Source organism: Gopherus evgoodei, unplaced genomic scaffold (genome assembly GCF_007399415.2).
Source record: "Gopherus evgoodei ecotype Sinaloan lineage unplaced genomic scaffold, rGopEvg1_v1.p scaffold_38_arrow_ctg1, whole genome shotgun sequence".
In the NCBI taxonomy this organism is placed as follows: Eukaryota; Metazoa; Chordata; order Testudines; family Testudinidae; genus Gopherus; species Gopherus evgoodei.
The window spans coordinates 2544677-2562606 of NW_022060059.1; the positions used below are offsets into that span (position 1 = coordinate 2544677).

The following is a 17930-nucleotide window of genomic DNA, read 5'->3' on the forward strand; positions in this document are numbered from 1 at the left end:
CTGTTGGTGGGGCTGGGCGAATACATAATCAGTGGAATGGGACTTTGGCACGGGGCCTGTTGAGTTTGTAACAGGGGTGGCGCAGGTCTGTCGCACTGGCTCATCGGGTATATAACACTGGCAGGAATGGGTCTGTGGGATGGGGCCCAGCGGGCACGTAACGCAGGGTGAAGCAGGTCTGTCGGATGGCGCTCAGTGGGTACGTAACGCAGTGTGCAGCAGGTCTGTTAGATGCTGCTAGGGGTTCGTGATGTGGGGTGAAGCAGGACTGTGGCATGGGGCTCATCAGGTACATAACCGGGGGTGTAGCGGGTCTGTTGGATGGGGCTGGGCAGGGACACAATGCTGCCTGGAGCCGGTCTGTTGCTTGGAGCTGAGCAGGTACGTAATGCGGGGTGGAGCAGGACTGTCGGACAGGGCTGGGCAGGTACGTAACGCAGGGTGGCCCAGGACTGTGGCCCTGGACCTGTTGCATACGTAACATGGGGTGGAGCAGGACTGTGGCACGGGGCTCGGCAGGGATGCAATGCCACCTGGAGCGGGTCTGTTGCATGGGGCTTGGTGGGGACGCAATGCTGCCTGGAGTGGGACTGTCACACGGGGCGGGTGGGTATGTAACATAGCTGTAGCGGGACTGTGGCACGGGGCTCGGTGGGTACGTAACGCAGGGTGGAGCAAATCTGTCGCATGGGGCTGGGCGGGGACACGGTGTTGCCTGGAGCCGGTCTGTTGCTCGGAGCTGAGCAGGTATGTAATGTGGGGTGGAGTAGGACTGTCGGACAGGGCTGGGCAGGTATGTAATGCAGGGTGGCCCAGGACTGTGGCCCGGGACCTGTTGCATACGTAACACGGGGTGGAGCAAGACTGTGGCACAGGGCTTGGCACAGATGCAATGCCACCGAAGTGGGTCTGTTGCATGGGGCTTAGTGGGGACGCAATGCTGCCTGGAGTGGGACTGTCACACGGGGCTGGTGGATGTGTAACGCAAATGTAGCAGGACTGTGGCACAGGGCTCGGCGGGTACGTAGTGCAGGGTGGAGCAGGTCTGTGGGACGGGGCTGGGCAGGTATGTGATGCGTGGTGGAGCAGGTTTGTTTGATGGGGTTCGGCAGGTATGCAACGCAGGATGGATCGGGACTGTCAGACAGGCCTGAGTGGGTACGTAACATGGGGTGGAGCGGGACTGTTGCATGGGCACATCGGGTACATAACGCAGGGTGCATACGCTGACAAGAATGTGTGAGCGCAGTAGAGGAGTATGAAATACGGTAACCCAGGACTTTGAACACTCTGGTATAGTGTTTGACCAGTAGGGCGCACAAGTAGCATGCCATATCTGCAATCATCAGTTAGGGAGCTCCTGCTGTTTGGTACTGAGTTGTTCACCCGGTGGAGGCAAGAGATCCCATCTGAAGAGGGACCAGGGAAATCTACTAAAGAGCTGTCCTCTCCCCCTACCACACAGGTGCTCCACTGCCTGCCTCCTCCGGCAGCTCTAGGTGCTGCAGGAGAAGGAATGAGAAGAACGTCTTGCACCAAAGACACTGCTTGAGGCATAAAACAATCCTACAGGGTTAGGGGTTAGACGAGGGGTGGGCAAACTTTTCGGGTCGAGGACCACATCTGGGTGGAGGGGTTTGGGGTTTAGGCTCCGGCCGGCACCACTTACCTAAAGTGGCTCCAGGGTGGCAGTGGCGTGCACTGGGGCCAGGGCAGGTTCCCTGCATGCCTGTCCTGTCCCTGGCCCTGCACCACTGCAGGAAGCGCTGCGGCCCCTGCTGCAGAGAGGGCGGAGGGCTCGGCATGCTCTGCCCTTGCTGTGCCTCCAGGTACCTCCCTTGAAGCTCCCATTGGCTGCAGTTCCCCATTCCCGGCCAATGGGATCTGCGGGAGGCGGTGCCTGGAGGCCAGGGCAACGCATGGAGCCCTCTACCCCCCTGACCCAGGGGCTGCAGGGATGTGGTGCAGGCCGCTTCTGAGAGCGGCATGGGGCCCAAGGTGCCATGAGGGGCAATCCTGTGGGTCGGATCCAAAGTGCTGAGGGTCTGGATCCAGCCCACGGGCCATTGTTTGCCCACCCCGGGTTAGACACAGTCAAGCTAGGGCCGTCATGGGGCAGAAATAACAGATTCTCAACCAGATAAATACTACCCAGATCACCTTAGAAGCAAACTTTTATGTATCAATCACATGCAAGACCATCCCACCTTCATATTAATGCATTTAGGCTTGTAAAGCTGTGGCCCTTGCCATACTGTCATCAGAATGGCAGGACCTTTGAAAGGCCTAGAGCATCTAACATGGAACTGGAACAGAAAGGATTAAGGAAGGTTGTTTAGCCACTGGAGTAACACATTTTACTCACACGTACAGCAGCAATCAGGCCGAATAAGAACTGTACTCATCTTCTAGGATCAGCCAGTCTGTCCTTCTGTTAATCTTTTCCCCAGCTGACCAGAGCTTGGGACAGTTCCCATGCCCCTGCAAGCTGCCACCACTTAGTTTACCACCCATACCAAATCTGTCTTGGGAGAAGACTAGGGAACAATATTGTCTTCTCCTCACCCAGTCTAGCAGCCCATCCACAGTGAGGACAGCCATCCTGCTGCAGCTCAGGGTCTTTCAAGCTCTGCATCCACCACAAGCCCATTTCTTAAATCTTTTAGTCAGTTGTAGATCACTCAGAATTTAAAAAAAATAACCCAGGCACTTTACATTTAAAGTTACATTCTCACTGTAGAGTGGGTCTGTGCAACAGTCCTGGTGTCAGGGAGGGTACTGGACAGACAGCTCGCTCACCCTGCAAGCCCCACCCACCCCTAGAATAATGGATCTTGCCAGTGACATTTTTCCTGGAAGAGTTAGAAGTCTGCTGCCATCTGTCTGCGGTCATTCATTTCTATGGTGGTGTAATTCAGGGAGTGTCTAAAAAATGGGTGAAAATGCGAGAAGGTTAGTTGCTTTGCTCCTTCATAGAGGGTGGATAAAGAGAGAGCCCCTAAGCATGCAGCCTAATACAGTCAGGGTCTCGTGTTCAGCAGTTCTGTAGCCCTGGCTTTAGGATACTATAAAAGCTAACCCAAACCTTCATTTAAAAAAAACCTTCTAGTCCTTATAGTTATGCTGACAACCTTTAACTATGAACTAAATGCAACTAGTGGACCGCATTGTCCTCCCAAGTCTTCAGACAAAGCTCAGAGATATTCACTATCCCCATTCAGCTTATGAGTGTTGACTCTGAGGCCTACTAATGGCAATGCACATAACATTATTAGTTTCAAGAAATTCAAGTTGAGTATGTGTCTGACTGATTTTTTAGGAATCCATTTTTAAGCCCCCACAGGCTATAGCTAAAGTTCATTTAAAAGAAATGTTAAAGGGTTTTTCTAATCCCCTGTTCAGATTTAAGTATTTTTTCAGCCCATGGTAGACTGGAAGAAAGTAAAATTGATTAGATGGTGTCCTGTCAAATATACAAAATAAAAATATTTGAGCAAATGGGGAAGAATTAGTGAGAAAAGAACTTCTCTGCTCTAGTTACAAATAATGTTTAAAATACAGGATTTTCAAAGCTTTAATGTGGATAACATCAGCAAAGCAATCCAAGAGCCTATCTGTCAGTGATTCCATACTAACAACAGGGAGACTGAGACTCTTGGCAGCAGCCAGAGATGGGAACTAGTCGTTAGAGTCAGTGCCCCAAAGAGGGAAATCACATCTCTCCTGCTCCTCAAGGGACAAGAGGCAGCTCCTCCCTAGTGCTAAGAGAGTCTCCACCTGAGGGTGCCAGGATCCCCCACACTTCCCTACCCTGTCACCAGGCCCTCCAGCTTCCCCCTGGCCAAAACATAATGGCAGAAGTTATCAGTACAAGCATTCCAAGCAGCAGAAAACAGACTGAGTTTACTATGCAGGGCTGCTCGGGGGAGGGGAGGCAAGTGGGGCAATTTGCCCCGGGCCCCACAGGGGCCCCCATGAGAATATAGTATTCTATAGTATTGCAACTTTTTTTATGGAAGGGGCCCTCAAAATTGCTTTGCCCCAGGCCCCCTGAATCCTCTGGGCAGCCCGGTTAATATGGCACCCATAGCATTCTATACACTGATCATGAAAACCCTCCATTACAAGATGACCTAAAACTGATAGAGGAGCTGCAGGCTGCTGCACCAGGGGATCCCCACCACTGAATTTAGGTCCAGTCTCTTGTGGAGTGCACAGGTCTTTGGGTAGAGCATTAAGCCCCATGCTAAGGGCAGGATCATTGGTGCATGATGGGGTAGGGAAGGAGTCACTCGTGGCTGCCCCTGGTACATAAGGCAATGGGCAGACATGATGATTTCATACCTTCTGAAGTAAGTGGCAGCTACAGCGACTAGTGTGAGTGTGAGCAGTATAGCTCCCAGGACAAAGAGGGCTATTTCCCAGGCTTGGAAGGAGGCTGTGGGAAAAGAGAAAGGAAGACAGGTGGAGACTTGGCTGAATTATGTAAGGTATTGCTCATCTAGCAGATACTGCACTTCAGGAGAGCAAGGTTCCTTATAGTGAACACATCAGTGACCTTTACAGCCCTGTCTTTGCACCTCACTGGGTTCAAGTCCCTGGAAAAAGCTCACTACATAGCATTATTGTTTTAACTGTAACCCACTTTGAATTGCTGTTGGTGTGGCTGGGCAAAAGGGGCAGGGCTCCAGGGTGTTTCTGTGGCAGGCATGGTTCTTGTGCTGTGTCAGGGTCAGGTTCAGCCTCACTGCCAAGTCCCTGTCCCAGGGAGGTGGGGGAGCCTGCAGGGTATTCTCCCAGCTCCATGCAGCTAGTGGCCTGTGCTCCCCACTGCCATGGTGGCGCTTCCACATTTATTTATTGTAAAAAAAAAAAAATTGCAGAATTTTAAAATATTATGCACAGAATTTGATGCAGAATTCCCTCAGGAATATGGGGTGCTATACAGCTGTGACGGTGGGACTGTGAAGGGAGTGCTGGACAGTAGGAGATCTGTGAGTCGGGAGCTGGGCAGGGGGTATGGTATGCAGGGTGCTCTGCAGCTGTGGTGGAAGGTCAGTGAAAGGGGTCTCTGGGCAGGGGGTGCTGGGCATTTTGGGTCCAGGGGCATTGGGCATAGGAATTTGTGTGGGAGATCTCTGGGTGAGGGGGTGCTGGGCATAAGGGCAGAACACTGGGCAGTGGGGCAGTGTGGAAGGGGCACACTGGCAGTGCAGGGTTGGGCGGGCCAGTGTGGATCTAGTAGTTGTGGGTTTGTAAACAGTGCCCTTGTGCTGGCTGAGTGGGGCAACTTCCGCTGCGCTGCGCCTCATTGTCCCCAACTGGCCCCTCGCTTTGCAGACCACCCCAATCACATGCCTTATTTTGCCAATGGGGGCCCACAAATATGTTTGGCACCGGGCCCACAAAAAGTTAATCCAGCCCTGACTGTGCCCATCATCAGGGTAGCATAGGGTTACCAGATTGCAACTGTGAAAAAATGGGATGGGCTTGGGGTAATAGGTACCTATATAAGAAAAAGTCCCCAAAACCGGGACTGTCCCTTTAAAAATGGGACATCTGGTCACCCTAGGGTAGCAGAGTGCCTTCCAGCGAGGCATACAGTCCTTCACACTGCTCTCTGAAAAGATATGGTCTTTTTTAGTTTTGCACATTGCAAGACTACTACAGAAGTGACAGGACTAGCACGTCACCATTAACTTCAGAGAAGCTGAATTGTCTTACTTCTCTAGGGCCAGGTCCCATTGGCTTCTACTAGATCAGTTTCTGGAGATGAGGGTCTAGATGTCAACTGCTTTAGATCACCCCCCTCATCCTTGTTCAATGCCAGCTGTGTAGAATAACCACCATGGATATTTTACAGAGCTGGCATTCTAGACCCCGCACACTTGAGCTTGTGGGAGAATCATTGTGCCAATTTTCCTTTACTCACAGACATTCTGTGACGTTGACACTGCATTGTCCAGAGCGACACACTCTTTGTTTGTTTTAAGTACTCTCCCATCCACGGAAAAGGGATGAGGGCTGGCAGTGAAGTCCCTGTGCCAGTTTAGGATTAGATGCTGCTGCTCTGATGACTTGGCCCACACCTGACCTGAAAGCTTCAACATGGAGTCTGTGCAGGTGAAGTTGAGCTCTGCTGGGAGGCAAGGAAAAGAAGAGATTCTAATTCAGTTTGGATGGGCTGCCTTTCTCCTCCGCACCCCCCATACATCTGCAAAATTTCTATCTCGGTTCAAAAATTCATGAGATTTCAGCACCATCAAATCCAAACCAAAACCAAACGCAAACCCTGCCCCCCAGCCCATCTCGGATTTCATTCTGGAGAGGAGCTAGGCCAGGTCATAGGCCATGTCTACATCTAAAATTTTGCAGCGCTGGTTGTTACAGCTGTATTAGTACAGCTGTATAGGGCCAGCGCTGCAGAGTGGCCACACTTACAGCAACCAGCGCTGCAAGTGGTGTTAGATGTGGCCACACTGCAGCGCTGTTGGGCGGCTTCAAGGGGGGTTCCGGGACCGAGAGAGCAAACCGGGAAAGGAAACCAGCTTCGCCGCGGTTTGCTCTCTCGGTCCCGGAGCCAGCCAGCAAACCGCAGGGAAGGAGACCTGCTTGCTCGGGGTTCCGGGACCGAGAGAGCAAACCGGGAACGCCGCGGTTTGCTCTCTCGGTCCCGGAGCCAGCCAGCAAACCGCGGGGAAGGAGACCTGCTTGCTCGGGGTTCCGGGACCGAGAGAGCAAACCGGGAACGCCGCGGTTTGCTCTCTCGGTCCCGGAGCCAGCCAGCAAACCGCAGGGAAGGAGACCTGCTTGCTCGGGGTTCCGGGACCGAGAGAGCAAACCGGGAACGCCGCGGTTTGCTCTCTCGGTCCCGGAGCCAGCCAGCAAACCGCGGGGAAGGAGACCTGCTTGCTCGGGGTTCCGGGACCGAGAGAGCAAACCGGGAACGCCGCGGTTTGCTCTCTCGGTCCCGGAGCCAGCCAGCAAACCGCGGGGAAGGAGACCTGCTTGCTCGGGGTTCCGGGACCGAGAGAGCAAACCGGGAACGCCGCGGTTTGCTCTCTCGGTCCCGGAGCCAGCCAGCAAACCGCGGGGAAGGAGACCTGCTTGCTCCGGGTTCCGGGACCGAGAGAGCAAACCGCGGCGAAGCTGGTTTCCTTTCCCGGTTTGCTCTCTCGGTCCCGGAACCCCGAGCAAGCAGGTCTCCTTCCCCGCGGTTTGCTGGCTGGCTCCGGGACCGAGAGAGCAAACCGCGGCGTTCCCGGTTTGCTCTCTCGGTCCCGGAACCCCGAGCAAGCAGGTCTCCTTCCCTGCGGTTTGCTGGCTGGCTCCGGGACCGAGAGAGCAAACCGGGAAAGGAAACCAGCTTGATTACCAGAGGCTTCCTCCTTCCACGGAGGTCAAGAAAAGCGCTGGTGAGTGTCTACATTGCATTACCAGCGCTGGATCACCAGCGCTGGATCCTCTACACCCGAGACAAAACGGGAGTACGGCCAGCGCTGCAAACAGGGAGTTGCAGCGCTGGTGATGCCCTGCAGATGTGGACACTCTCAAAGTTGCAGCGCTGTAACTCCCTCACCAGCGCTGCAACTTTCTGATGTAGACAAGCCCATAATCAGGTTCCCATTCTGAGCTCAATTTTGTGCCCTCTCTGCTTGGTTCAGTGTAGAAAGGCCAGTAGAGATACATCTTGATAAATTGACATGGATAGAAAGTACTTTCCAAGTTACCAGCTTTACAAAATAAAATATGAGTTCTTCACTTCCTGACAAGCAATAGTTCTTACATGGCTCCAGAGCTGGCTTGGCCCACCTGTTCAGATGTGATAAGTAACTTTGCGTGCCTGTTAAGGGGAGGCCCAATCCCTGAAGCCTATACAGGGACCAATTTCCAGAAAGTGCTGAGCACTCACCATCTGGAAATTAGGACCCTTTAAGGTGTTTCAAGGAGGGCACCCAAGGTGATTTATAGGAAGGAGAGCAGGAGGAATAGCTCAGTGGTTTGAGTATTAGCTTCCTAAACCCACAGTAGTGAGTTCAATCCTTAAGGGGGCCATTTGGGGAACTGGGGTAAAAATCTGTCTGGGGATTAGCCCTGCTTTGAGCAGGGGGTTGGACTAGATGACCTCCTGAGGTCCCTTCCAATTCTATGATTCTGCACATTTAGGCATTTTAATTTATTTCATGGACTCCTCAATGGGATACAGTCTATAGGACCATTTCTGGTCATGTACAAGGCTTGTTTAGGCAGTCATTCAACACAGATTTTTGAATGCCCCTCTCCAAGTTCTATTGTATTAACATTGTTGGGGAAAAAACCACCACCTCAATGATTTGATCAGACAGCCTGAGGCTTCTTTATTGTTACACAGGTATGCATACCGGGAGAGCTAGTATATCCCCTAGCAAGGGGTAAGCTGCTCTACCCTTGCAAATTTCCCTGCACCTTATAAAGCTTAAAACCGCAAATTATCATATCTTGCTTACGCATTAACACAACCTTGTTTGGATTATTATATAGCTTACACTGCAAAACACAATTAATATTTTCCTTATATGGCATACATATTGCAATTTTGCAAGCAACTGACTTTTATATTTCCTTGCTGATGTCCTTTGGCCATCACGCGGCCCTGACTGTTCTGTTACCCCTATTTGCGGTTACTTTGAGCAAGCTTCACATGGTCTCCTGGGATCCTCTTTTGGAGTCCAGTTTCCCCAGTTCCGGCCAGATGGCTTTTGCGCTGACAGACAAGTATTAATTTTATACTGATAAGCAAGCTTTTAACTTTATACAGACAGACAAGTTATTAAGGCAAGTTAGCATAAAGCCAACAAAGCCTTTGTTATAAAACTTACTCAAGCTAAAGGGGAATTCCATTAGAAGCCATTATCAAGTATTATATGATAGGGCAGTATTGAGCTGGTTACCTGGTGACCCCTCCTTGGGATCCACCTTATACATCATATGAAAGCCAAAACAAATATATTCATCTATAGCAGAACAGATTTCTAGGGGACCCATTGTCTCTCTTCCAGATCCTCTTTTGTCAGTGCATACCCCGTTTCCTTATCCTTAAAGCAATTAAACCTTTAACTCCTACCTAGTTAGCAGAAGCCTATTAGTTAGCAGAAGCCTAAGGCCTCTATATGTGGGCCCGTAAAACTTACATAAACAAGAACAGGGCTATTAAACTTAAGGGTTAAAAACTAAGGGGGGGTTGGTTTCCCTATCAACATTCACCACAGTTTTGATGCACAGAACTCTGGGCTGACACTCCAAAAGGGGGTTGTACCAAAAAATTGGCTTCAGGTAGACGCTTTGGCCAAATCCAAGCCAAAGCTCAGAGAAGGCATTTGGCAGAAGCCTGTTCCAGGCTAAACAACTAGTAGCAGGGGTGTTTCCCAAGACACAAGTAGCAGTGCATTACTGCTATTAGAGTTGGTGGGAGTTAGTCACAAATGGCAGGTCACTTTTCAGACCTCCTGCAAGGTGCTGGTACTCTCCCTGTGCTTCCTGCAGCATGGCAGAAAGGAAAGAAACTAGTTTTCCTCATCCTCCCTGCAGCACTGGCCATTTCTTGGTTATGAGCAACTCACATCAGACCCTCCTCCTCCCTCATGTCCCTCTCCCTAATGGCAGATCCTGCCTCTCGCCACTTCCTTTGCCACCCATCTCGTGTTGGTCAGACCCTCCTACTTTATCACACTCAGGAATTACCTCAGAGTGCCAGTGCAAGAGATCTCTAAGTGAAGAATATGGTTTGGGAAGGGACCATTTCCTTTATCACCAATGGCTGCCTGTTCATTGCTCTCATAACACACCATCCTCCTTATTTCAGTCAGAGTACGTAGGCTGGGCTGCACTGGGGTTGGGAATAGGAAAAGGGTCATATACAGTGGATTTTGATGAAGGTGAGTGGGTTTGGTACTGACCGTGTAGATAGAACTGGGAGATGCCACAGGCACAGTTTTCCTCTATGGATTTTGTTAATACCTTCTCCAGGCTGTCATGCGCTCTCTCAGGGTTTGAGGTCCACATAGAGCAATCTAGGGAAGGAGGGGGAGTTGTTATTAAAGTGAAACTGTGAAGCTGGCCCTGGCAATTAGTCTACAGCGATATCACCCTGAAAGCATCCAGTCTTGTCTGATCTCAGAAGTTAGGCGGTGTTGGGGCTGGTTACTACTTGGATGAGAGGTCCTGGAACTAGCTACAGTTAGAGGGTGAAGAGGACAAAATGACAGAGCAGTTGTGAGGGGATTCCACCCTTCTCGTATTGGCCTGAGTTTGTCCATGGCGTTTATGGATCCACTGAATTCAGGCACTGGGTTGAGAGTTGGATTTTCTAGAGGCCAGACATGGCAGAGACATTGATGTGGATTTAGTCACATGTCACCACCAATGGCTCGGCTCATGCCAAGATTCATAAGGATCTTCACTCCCTTTCCCCTAGGAGGTTTCTAATTTATAAGAACATCTGATATTTCTGCCTGTATATGGGCCTCTTTTCTGGTTTTCCATAGACTTGTATGCCAGCTTTATCGAATGCTCCCTACCCCCATGGTAACCTAGGTGCTAGTGGCAATGAAACAAGACCAGGCAAGGGGATCAGAACTCCAGTCCCAAGCTTCCTAGCCTGGCAATACTGCATGAGATAGGGGAAGGGGAAAGCCATGCTCCTCAGCAGGCTGATGGACTGAGGCAGCTATCTAACAACAGTCAGGGGGAAGTAGTTCCACCCATTCCTCGAGTAGGCTCTGGCTAAGACTCTGCTCAAATAATGGATTCTTTGGCAGGGTGCAAGGCACTGCAATGAGCCAGAGACATGAAAACCCATTGAACACAGCCCAGTTCCTGGTAAGTTTCTTGCAGCAGGGCTGTAGGACACTCTCCTATGTGCTGTCACCAACCTGAGGGGTTAGGGTTATGTCAAACACTTTGTTCCTGTCGCAGCAGTTAGACCTGCTGGGCTGGGACAGGGTGATTTGCTTTTGGTCCCTGTGACTATGCCCCAGTTATCACCAGAGAGACACCAGAGAGGTGGGATTTCCTGTCATTGCTGAAAAATGAATGGCCTTTCCACAGAGGGATGATCAGAGAGGTGCCTGGAATTAAATACCTTGCCCTGCCTATCAACACTATCCAACCAGTGACAGGACTGACACTCCCAATGGTTGAGTGGCATGGGGCCCCATCACCAGCGCACACCCCTCCCTGCTCGCCTCTGAGTGCAGCACAGGCCAAGCTGACATGGTGCACTAATGCATTCATTCTCCACACTGTCTGGTCCATATCAGGAGGGACACTCAGCAAAAGTATTTCCTCTCAAATTAGTCCAGGCCTCTCCCCAATGCCACACCACATGAGATGATAGCTCCTCTTACTGGGTGTTAGCAGGCACATATCAAGATCCACAGCAAATGACTTCAGGGGGCAGCTGTTCTCCAAGCCAGGCGTAGGGTCCGAGATGGCATACACCAGCGCAGCACTCACATCACAGCAGGAGCAGCGGCTCAGAGACACTGGCCTGTCCCCAAGAGAAATGAGTCAGGTCTCACTAATACAGCATTTCAAGGGCTTCTTCGAGACACTCAAGCCACGGCCTCCCCTTCAGAATCTCAGCTTCTGTCAGTGGGGAGGCTCATCCAAGATAGTGGATGGCTTGCTAGGACAGGCATGTTTGTAGAAGGTGTTTTAATCAGCTTTTGCAAGTGTCCCAGAGACAGGATTAACCAATTGCCTCGACTCTGATGGGGAAGAGAATATTTGAGAGTTTCTGGCCATAGGGAAGGCTATTTGGCTTTGGACAGCTTGATTCTGGTTGGAAGTGAGGTAACAACCCCAATATTGCCAACCTCCAGTGTTCAAAAATAATGAGATTGGCTTGAAAAATCACGAGATTGTTCAAAAAACACCTTCATTTTGGAGTGATCATTTGCCTTCTGGAGTGTTTTCTGAGCCTTTAGTAGTCAAGTGTTTCTCTACACCCCCCAGGACTAGAAACTTTTACACACCCTTACATTCATGCTCACCCCCACTCAGAGACTCATAACAAAACTGCAAGACTTGGCAACACTGTGCTTCTATTCTCCTCATGATGAAAAAGACAATATTTTTCTACCACAAGGAGCAGCAGTGCAAGCCAGATTTTATCATCAGGAAGACAACCAGATAACTAAGTTACAAACAATTGCCTCAGAAAGTTCTGGCAGGCTGATGGCCAGTGGCTCAAACACGCCCTTCAGGAGACAGAGGACCTCAATGCCACTTTTCTAAAGCATCTCCTTTTCCTTGACAAATATATAAGCAGCAAAGCATTTCAATGAACAAGAAGTGAGAGTTTACCCACTTTTTGGCTGAAATTTAAGAACTACTCCAACGGGTTTGTAAAGAGCCAAAGCTGATAATTATTTTCTGAGTTTTACAATGGTTTGTGTTCTTTCATATAATGCAACAAATATCCCTTATAAAAAAACATCTACAACATTTTAAAATCAAGAATAAGATACTTGTGTATAAAAATCTAAATCCAGCCTATAGAATTCTATAGCAGAGATGAGATTCTTTAGAAATTACTCTTAAATATAGAAAATTTTACTTAATCACTAAAGAATCCTATTGGTTTCTTTTCTATTAAGTTTTAGAGAACTTGTTCATCATTTTACTTTACTTTAATTTCTTTAAGTTTGCTTTCCATTATTATTTGTTATGTCATAAGTGCAGTTTGAGGATGGTCGAGACTTATGACTTCATTCTGCTTTGAATCAGTATATATAAAACTTAATTCTCATCATGTTTTTTTTATTCTAAGGGAGGAAAGACATCAGGTCACACCTAGTAGAGCATTATTCTCCATTGTATCATCCAGTTCAGTTCTACAATTCTCATCACGTTCCTATTTGGAGGGTAATAAAGTAGAATGCTCAAGGCTCTTGCAGCTCCATGTTCTGCCAGCTTGGGCCTCCAGGCACAGAAAACCTGGAGACTTTTAAAATGGAAGGCTCATAACATGTTTGGAGCCAGAAGATACCTCACCTCTCCGCTGCACAGGGCACAAAGTGTGATGGACCGAGGCGGTTCAGCTGTCCTCTGCCTGTGCTAGATTCCCATGTGTACACCAGAGCATCCACCAGGTTCTCTAGAGTCACCATCATGCCAACAGGAATTCTTGCTTGACGGCTGTTGTACACAGCCACAGCGCTGGAGCCACGTCTAACAGATGGGGCGTTCTTGACAAACGGCAACTGCTGATCTGAAAACAGTGGGAAATAAGTTGGTGAGCAACCGGGCACATTAGGCAGGGCAAAGTGACAAGCCAAGAGCAATGAGAAGCAGATTTCACTGATGCCTCCCTGTTATGTCTCATGGCATATACACAGAGAAGTCAGATAAAACCATTAATACTCTTGCTGGAAGGTGACAACATAATCTTCTTTGAATTCAGAACAACAGATCCAAAATGAAGAGTGACAAAGCAGGCTGCTTCCTGAAGAGAGGCACAACTCATCTCACTTTACTATAGGCTGTCTGCAAACTGCTGGCTGCTCGATCCAGACTGCACGCTTCTGTACAGAGGCTCCTAGCCAGCAAGCAGGACCCAGAAAAACCCTTGAAATTTGAAGTATCAGCTTACAATTTTAACACTGTTTTCAATACACCACAACCTCAAGAACAGAAATTGAAACTGGTGTGATTAAAAGTTGGTTGAAGCTGTAATGAAGCCAGTGACTGCTGGTAGCACAGACTGCCCAGCAGCTCAGGCTCTTTACACAGCACAGCAGAATTTAAGGCAAGTAAATGACATGATTAATGCATATGACATACAAACATCAACCACCATCTATTCCAAATGCCAGGATGGGGGCAGCAGCACTGCAGGGTGTTGGCTCATATAGTTTAATATACAAGTCTATCTATGTGTGTGTAATGCTGGTCTAAGGATTATTGGCTGTCCTGGAGACTGAAGCCTTCTGTTTCTCCACAGAACAGGTGTAGCATCAAGACAAGCTTCCTCCCAACAGCCCCTGAGGGGCAAGAGGAGAATTCTGTCTCCAGGACCCATTCAGCCCTGAGGCAGACTGCTCAGTGGGGTGATTAACACTTGTCCATGAGGAGCCTGACTGAAAACATCAGTCCATTTTGCATAGGCTACCAAACATCTGACATATAAACACTATTGACATGTGCAATATTGGAACCAGCATCCTGCAGATCAAAAGCTTCATAGCCCATTACCTATCCCCCCAGTGCTGAAGCCACTCAGTCTCCAGCCATCTGCCTCCCAAAAGCTGCTTTCTGGACTTCACCCACCAAAGAAAACCTAACTCTAGACTCAGCGTGGGAGTGAAGGAAGCACCTGTATGCAGTACTCTATTGTCAGCCTTACCAGGCCTGGGCGGTCCTGACGGTGCAATCACAAACAGGCCTGTCGCCCTGAACTTGCCCTGTAGTGGAATGCTGGCATATGCTTTGCCATCCTGCCCAGAGAAGAACACCAGGGTATATCCTCCCAGGGTGGCTCCAGGTTTGCCCTTCAGCTCAATGAACTGGCAGGGTGCGGTGCTGTTGGCCAGGCTCAGCTCGTTGATTAGGAGGGAGGGGACGGTGGGAGATGGTGCTGAGGAGTTGGTGCAGGCATTCTCCCCGAATGGTGTTATCGTAGTCACCTTGCAGAGACAGAGACACCAGGCTGTGAGGGCAGGAGGGATCCTTTCTATTCTCTTTTCTTTAGGTGGCGGCACCTCTCTTCACAGCACTGGATTTCTCCAGTCCCACACAACTGCAATCTGATTCCTCACTTGAAATGGGACCCTACAGCACACGTATGTCCTATGCTCAAGATATGGATGGTTTTACTTTCAAGCTTGATGGCAGCAGCTCCTCCCCACAATCTTTTTTTGGGTACCCCCATTTGAGCTCTCTCACAACCACTGTCAGACACCCCATTGTCTCTCTCCCAATTGCACTGCTGGGTCCTTCCACAGTATCATTTCCTTTCCTAACCATCAGAGTTCACGATTTCACTCATATCTCTTCTCCATGCCACATAGTCCCCTCCCTTTGTACTGAGTCTGCTTGGAATAGGAGGCTCCGATGTCTCTCTACAAATCCCTCAATAACTACAGGTGGCAGCGTCACAGGACCTTGTGCTCTTGGCTAGCGAGAATTCCTTGCAGCTGCTGTGAACATTCTACCTGCTTCAAGAACATGTGTGACTTTTGGGCCTGCCCAGTCCTCTGCTGGAAAGACCCTCGTAAACATCAGCAGGGGAAAAGAAAATCCTTACAAAGCTTTATCAAAGGAATCTGATAAAAACTTGGTGTGTGCTGCTTAAAAGGGTCTCTATCAGAAACTAGATATTTTAAAATTTAGAGGAATTAAAAAGAAAGGCACCAAATTCAACCAATTCCAGTCAAGCGTGTCCCTTTAAATGTTTCCTTCAAGTGAAAGGAAGTTGGGTGCCATGGATGGTAAATTTTGTACTGCACTTTGGACATTATGCACCAGAGAGGCCGGAACATTAAAGGTGACTTGGTGTCCGATTTTTCAGGAGGAGAAGATGCCTTGTGCATTTGGGACCCAGTTCGAAGAGGTAGTCCAGGATTTCTCAGGGTCAGAACTTTAGAACCCAAGTTTCCTTCTCATTTACGGTCAGCCAAGGAATCACCTTTACTCATTAAAATCCTCAGCACATGGAGGCTGAGTCTGTGCTTGTTTATTGGCAACCTCTCCGCTCTTGGCAGTAATTTAGCGGGTTAGTCCGAAACCCTTTGTTTGGATAAGGTGCAGTGTGGAGCCATCATATGGTTAGCTGAGGGAATAGGGGTGTCAATGAGAGATAGTCTAACCGAGAGGGCACAAATAATAGGCACAAGTGTCTATGAAGAGCCAGCCATATGTCAGCTTGCACAGCTAAGACCCACCCAGTGAAGACCAAACAGCTCCTGTCCCCTACCTGGAAGCTGCTGTGGATTCTGGGGCTCTGGCTGTTACACCGGCTCAGAGACTCATCCTGGCTGCTGTGGGAGTCATCTTCATACAGGATATTCTGCCCTGGGGTCAGTATTTTGAGGAGCTTATCTGCCCTGTCAGACGCCCGGGACTTGTAGACCACTGCATCCACCAGCCCTGCCTCTGTCACAGCCATGCCCACGCTGTAGGTGAACGTGGTACTGTGGTAGAGGGCCACGGCATCTCCCCCGTTCTGAATGGTGTTCGGAGGCAGAACAATCACAGGACTTGGGGTTACCCATGCACTCCCCACCAGGAAGTAGCCGTGCTCGTTAGTACAGTAGCCCGTCAGGTTCACCACCCTGTAGGCCTGGTTGTTTTTGCCATTATAAAGGACCAGCCAATAACCATGGAGGTCAAAACGTGTCTGCCCAGTGTAGAGCAGCTCGATGTACTCCATATCCTCCTGGCCTCGCGGATTGTCCGGATTCACCTCGTTGATGAGCAGCTCAGCTGCACAGGAAGGTGGCTCACTGGTCCCTTCTGATGAGGCACCTTTAAGAGTGAAAAAATACCATCATCCTAGACTTAGCTTGCATTTTGCTTCCTGCAGCTAAACAGGGTAGAGCACTGTATGCAAAATCCCATTAGACACCACCAGGTACCTGCACACACTGCACCTAGACTGGGCAAGGGTAGGTAATGTCTCTAATTTGCTTTGAAGACACAGGGCCAAATGGAGCGGGGCATCTATGGACAGAGAGAATCTAGGCTGACATGATGACAGTGCTATGTAAGAGCTAGGTATCATCACCAGCACATCCCTTCTCTCTGACTCCCAGGGCTCAGGGCCCCACTGCATTAGGCACTGTACAAACAAGGAACAGAAGACAGTCCCTGCATTACTTCAGCCTAGATACCCCTACTCACCCACCCGTGAGGTGCCCCTTGTACAAGATGTTAGCCTATCAACTCCAAGTTAGGGTAACTCAAGCACCAAGGCACTGCAGGAGTATCACTAAATCCTTCCTCTGGCTCCTCGTGGTACAAGTGACACCAATAGCAATTCCCTCACTTGTTAGTAAGTGGGTGTGAATATATCTAAGGCACACGTGGCCTCTGGGTTTGGCCAATAAAGAATGAAGTGCCACGTATTCTCCTCCATGAAATGCTCCAGCACACCCCAAAGAGACATCAGCATTCCCTGCCCACACCCAGCCCCATCAACCAGCAGCACCAGGGCTTGCCAGTTAAGCCAAGGCAACAAGGTATAATGGAGGTAGTAACTGGATGGAGAGGGGCAGAATTAGGGCAATGTCACACACTTCCCACTCAACTAGCATGGAAAGGAATCCCTCTGAAGGAGCTAGAGATGTGTGTCTGACTTCAGATGCCTGCTTTTCCCCCGATCAGAATGATGATGGGTACCTGGAGGAGATGCCGTGACATTAGCATCTTTGGAACAGGACTTTTCCACTGTGGCATTCCAGCTGCTGAAACTTGCTGCCCTGGGATTCTCCAGGAAGCTGGTGAAGGCTTGTACCAGGCTGCTCAGCTGCTCAGCTGACTTGGCAGTCAGGAGCATGGTGAATACAAGCTCTGTGCCCTTGCATGTTGTGACAGGATCTGAAGAGGAAAGCAGAGAGGTGCATCAGCTTCACCACAGCCACCCCTTCTCTGGAAGCATCCCACAGCTTGCCAGTACATCTTCTACCACCACCCCATTCCCATCTAGGACTGGCTCTCAGCGGTAGAATTTAGCTATAGAATTTGAAGTGACGCAAGCTTCCAATGGGCTTCACAACCCTTCCACCCGCCCGGAGGAGTGTTCTATGATCGAGCCCACATGGAACACCCAGACACCCGAAAGTTCGGCACCCTTTCGTCATTACCCCCTTCTTTGTATTTCAGCCTCTGACAGCTGCCCAACAGCAGCCAGGTTTGGACCCTCAGCAGGGTCTAACCATGACAAGCTGAGA

At 49.7% G+C, this 17930-nt stretch overlaps 1 protein-coding gene across 4 annotated transcripts in view; it reads right to left on the minus strand.

Annotated features, from left to right (window-relative positions):
* Positions 1 to 2156: 2156 nt before the first annotated feature.
* LOC115642181 overlaps positions 2157 to 17930 on the minus strand; it is a 45154-nt gene continuing 29380 nt past the window's right edge. For 2 of the 4 annotated variants that reach the window (XM_030545670.1, XM_030545667.1), the window contains 9 exons: positions 17380 to 17577; positions 15956 to 16506; positions 14387 to 14666; positions 13036 to 13252; positions 11385 to 11527; positions 9936 to 10049; positions 5933 to 6139; positions 4345 to 4438; positions 2157 to 2925 (listed from right to left, as the gene is read on the minus strand). In XM_030545670.1, the coding sequence (XP_030401530.1) occupies positions 2862 to 2925; positions 4345 to 4438; positions 5933 to 6139; positions 9936 to 10049; positions 11385 to 11527; positions 13036 to 13252; positions 14387 to 14666; positions 15956 to 16506; positions 17380 to 17577 (1868 nt within the window). In that variant the 3' untranslated portion in view covers positions 2157 to 2861. Of the gene's footprint in view, positions 2926 to 4344; positions 4439 to 5932; positions 6140 to 8430; positions 8744 to 9935; positions 10050 to 11384; positions 11528 to 13035; positions 13253 to 14386; positions 14667 to 15955; positions 16507 to 17379; positions 17578 to 17930 lie in introns of those variants that run through there. The other 2 variants (XM_030545668.1, XM_030545669.1) reach the window with 2 other exon arrangements.